The 4,619-nt window shown below is 51.1% G+C and overlaps 1 protein-coding gene across 1 annotated transcript in view; it reads right to left on the reverse strand.

Moving 5' to 3' along the window:
• The window catches only part of SRRM3 (serine/arginine repetitive matrix 3), a 34,888-nt gene that overhangs the window by 24,752 nt on the left and 5,517 nt on the right, over positions 1-4,619 (reverse strand). The window contains exon 2 of the mRNA XM_023515698.1: positions 3,364-3,465. Coding sequence (XP_023371466.1) covers positions 3,364-3,465 — 102 coding nt within the window. The remainder of the gene's footprint in view (positions 1-3,363; positions 3,466-4,619) is intronic.

Below are 4,619 nucleotides of genomic sequence, written 5' to 3' on the forward strand. Positions count from 1 at the left end.
CACGCTCACAGCAACTCCTGGGCTCAAGCGAGTCTCCTGCCTCAGCCTCCCAAGTAGCTGGGACTACAGGCGCCTGCCACAATGCCTGGCCATTTTTTGGTTGCAGCCATCATTGTCGTTTGGCGGGCCCGGGCTGGGTATTCGAACCCACCACCTTAGGTGTATGTGGCTGGCGCCTTAGCCGCTTGAGCCACAGGCGCCGAGCCCAGCTTGTCTATTTTCAATGTTCCTGGAACCTCATCTCTCTCCCTCACCTCTCTCTCCCCCAGATTGGAGCACCAGCTGCTCCACAGACTTTCCTGCAGTTTTACTTAACTGAACCATCTTCCAAAGGGGAATGCACCTAACCACCTCCTGATCACATACTGGCTCCTACTATCTCTGGGGTCTTATCTAGACACTGCAGCAGTATGATGCTCTGGTATCCAATGTGGAGGATAGACTGGGGTAGGGGGCTGTCACAAGAGACTGTTACTCAAACCAGTCACTTAGCCTAAGGAAAAAGGATGATCCCTGGTGACAAAAGGCTCTGGGAGTGACCCTGCCCCTATTGTGAAAGTGGCATGGGTTCTTAGAGTCCATGAGGACCCCCTAGTGTGGAGACCCTTGAGTCTGGGTCTGTTTTGCCATTTCACCCTAAGAGGTCACTGAATTTCTCCATGTCTTAAAATAACAGTCTATGACTGGTAGGGTAGGGGAGCAGGATCAGAAGGCAACAGCATGAGCACAGGGACTGCTGGGCACTCAGAGGGCTTCAAAGAGTCTTGAGGGATTCAGTCAGGGAGAAGGAACTAAATTAAGGTGAGTCAAGTACTCACCATTGCCCTGTGTTCCCAAGGATGGTGGTGATCAACTAGGAGCAATGTGTGTGTGCTGCAATATGATGTGTTTCCAGGCATTATTCCTCACACTGGCATCCATTGTCTCATTTGATTTCCTCAAATGAGAGGTGGGGACTAATATCTCCATTTTATAGATAAAGAAATAGAGGCCCAAGTCACACAGCTGGGGTATAGTGGAGCTGGGGTCCATTTCCTCAAATGAGGAGGTGGGGACTAATATAGTGGAGCTGGGGTCCATTTCCTCAAATGAGAGGTGGGGACTAATATCTCCATTTTATAGATAAAGAAATAGAGGCCCAAGTCACACAGCTGGGGTATAGTGGAGCTGGGGTCCAGGGCCCAGGGTTTCAGTCTTGATCTTAGAGGTTTGGACAAGTGGAAGGTCTGAGGCTAGAGCCCACATTCTCATTCCACTACCCCCAGATAAAAATTGAGTCAAGTGTAGACCTGGCCGGGTCCACAGGAAAGAATGCAAGCAACTTGTTTCCAGCTCCCCTCACCTCTAAAGCCTCACCTCTGCCTCAGGCCAAGGCATCCTGGGGTTCAGCACCAAGTACAGCTCCCCAACCTTTGCATAATCCAGCCTCTTTGGCTTGCTACAGTCATTTGAGAGTGATTTTCATGACATTTTAGGCTGTCTGAGCTAGAAGTCGTTTTCGGGTTCAACTCTCTTATTGCATAAACAGGAAAACTGAGGCTTTTGAGAAAATTGAAAAGTCACAGAACCAGGAACACAGCACTAAACAAAAAATATCCTGTCCTCATGGAACTTGACATTCTAGTGGGATTCTAGGGCCCTGCTAACTTTATCCTATCTCTTGTCTCCAGAACATCTTATCAAATTCTCTTAATTATCGAATTATCCCTGACCATTGAGTTTTCCAGTGCCTCTTCCAGGGAACCCTTCTTGATTGATTACTTTAGTCTGTCCTCTTCTTTCTCCCCACTTAGCATGCACAAGGCATGAAGATTTAGACTATGCTGTTTCTTCTTGTCAGGAGCTGCCAGTAATTCCCAGCTTTAGATTGGAGGTTTGTGTTTCCACCCAGAAAGCAGGGATCACGTCTTCCTCTCCTCTCCTCCCACCTTATGAGCACTACATGGGGTGAGGCCTACAGCACAGTCACCGAAGGAGACCTCTTCTGATGATGGAGACACTGTACTCTCTCCATGGCATACTTCCCAGTGAGTCCTGTTTCTTAAAATCACATTCATTCAATTACATAAGGAGAAGATTAGGACTGATGGAAAAGATTTGTAGGTCATCCACAAAAGGGAGAGAATTCCATCTGGGGAAGGGATGTCATCTCCCAGGGTAAAAGGAAGGCAGGGATGGGGAAGAGACCTGAGGACATGACAGAACCTTAGGGGAAAACCAACCTCTGGGAAGTGGCAGAAGAGGATACAGCAGAAACCATCATAGGGGCAGGAAGAAACTCACAGAGAACTGCATCTCGGAACACAGGGAGAAAAGTGGGCTTCCAGGAAGCCGAGCAGATGCTAGTGAGAGGCCAGGGCCTACAGAGAAGCCATGGGCTGTGGTAAATAGGACCTGATGGCCATGGTCCCAGCAGGTCATGAGAGTTGTGGGGTGGAAGCCAGATCTTTATGGCTTAAAGAAACAGTGGTAATGGGTTCTGCATACTCTACAGAAATTTGGTTGAGAAAGAAAAGAAAAATGTGGGATGGTGGGTAGAGGAAAATAAAGAGTCGAAGGAAGGCCATCTTTTTTAGGACAGGAATTAGGTTAAGAGGAAGGAACCTGGCAGAGAGAAGAACTGCAGGCTTGGGCTGGAGCAGGTATTTATCACTGAAGGGGCCCAGAGAAGGTGGCCAAGGGTAATCTAGAGAAGGCCTCTTTTCCTCACACTGGATGAAAGAGGACAGGGTGAGTGATTTCCCAGAGAAGCTCTGGGACCCTTTGAGGTGATGCAGTGAACTTCATCCAGCTCCAGGAGCTCCTTGGTTTGTAGGTGGTTTGGGTAGCAGCAGAGAGAATCTGGCAGTCAGGAGGCTTGAAAAAGGAAACAGCTGACCTTGCTCTTATGAGAAACAGGTTAGAGCCTCAATGTGGGGGATGGTACAGGATTTGCCGAGGGGGTGCTACGAGTTCTGGGAGGCATAGGAGAAAGAGGTGTAGTGACCAGCTTTGGGCCCTCAACTATGGTCAGAGAGGAGGAGAGATCAGGCAGGCTGAGCTTCAGGACTCCCTGTGCTAAGTAAGAGTTGAGCTTTCTCACTCACACTTCCCATTTCTGAACCACAAATAGAGCCCAAGTTGGGCAGAAGAGACCTGCAGTGATGTCCAGGTGCCCCTACCTATGCCCTGGGGCAAGCCAGAGTTTCCAGTGGGCAGGGCCCTCCTCTCCTCCTCCTCCTTTTCTTCTTCCTTCTCACCCCCTCACCTGAGCCCCAACCCAGCCCCAACTACCTGAGAGAGCAGCTGGTCAGGCCCCTCTGGTATCTAGCTGGTGCCTGAGCCTACACCCCTCCCGCTGTCCCCACATAGGTAGGCACTCACATGTGGCCCCCAGGCCGGTCCTCCCTGGTGAGCACTCCCTCCTTCTCCATCAGCATCTGCCGGAATGTCCCCACCTTCTGCCGGATCTCCTCCTCTGAGTACCTGTAATGGCACAGGGGATGAGGGCCGCTCTTCTGACTTTGGTTCCCTCCTGCCTGCCCTTCACCTGGCCCACCCCAAAGCCCCTCACCCCTGGGTCACAGGTGCATATTCAGGCTTGTAGTCACCTTGTCCAAGGTCACAGACCAAGCCAGGCTCCCAGCACTGACTTCCTGTTCATTCTATATCAGCCCAGCCAACCAACCAAATAGACAGGCAACCAAAAGGAAGGTTGTTCTGAGAGGTGGGAGAGGTGACCCAGGTGAGGCCCAGTCCCTCATCCTTTCCCTCCGCCCCAGGGTAGCCTCCCTCCCATACTCAGATATGGGAGAAGTGAGAATCCTGGCTTTCAGGCATCCATGGCCTTTTCTGCCTTCCTGACCTCATTGATATGTGATCCTTGGGCCAGATGTCAGCCTGAGGGGTCTCTGAAGCATTGTAACCTCTGCCAGAGCAAAAGGCTGCCAAGTCACTTGCCTGGGGTCCCTGTACTACTTTCCTTGCTTCCCTCTGCTGCTGGCTTGGGTGGAGCTGGATGAAGTCTGGGACTTGAGGAAAAGGTCCTGATTTCTCCATTCTCCTCTCCCTCTGTCCCTAAGCCTAATCTTAGGCCAGGGACTAAAGTCCAAAATTACCTGCTCCTCATCCTTGTTCCCACACCTGGGGCCAGTCATCATCCTTTCTCCCTGCCCCACTGTGAGAGCCACTGCCCAGCCTCCCCTTTTCCTCCAGGTTCTCCCCATCCAGCCTATGTCTACCCTGCCCTTTGCCCTGTGTCTGCCACATAGCAGGTGCCCAGTGGCTGTTAATGAATTAGCATTGGGGTCCCAGACCCCTCTCTGCCCTCCTTGGCCTTCAGGTTATTGTCCTGAACAGAAGACATGGTGGCAGAATTGGAACAAGGGTCTTATCTCTGTCTCTGTTCACCAGCTACTCTGTCCCCATGGCATGCCTAGCTCTCCCACCCAGCCATCCATGAAAATGGTACACTGTCCCCTTTCAGAGATCCCATCTCTCTTCTCCTTCTTTACCTCTACTCTTTCAACAAATATTTGGCAGTTCTCTTCAAAAGCCTTAAAAAGAGGCTTGGCACCTGTGGCTCAAGTGGCTAAGGTGCCAGCCACATACACCTAAGGTGGCGGGTTGGAATCCAGCCC

Source organism: Otolemur garnettii, unplaced genomic scaffold, assembly GCF_000181295.1.
Source record: "Otolemur garnettii isolate 467f Iridium unplaced genomic scaffold, OtoGar3 scaffold00077, whole genome shotgun sequence".
In the NCBI taxonomy this organism is placed as follows: domain Eukaryota; kingdom Metazoa; phylum Chordata; class Mammalia; order Primates; family Galagidae; genus Otolemur; species Otolemur garnettii.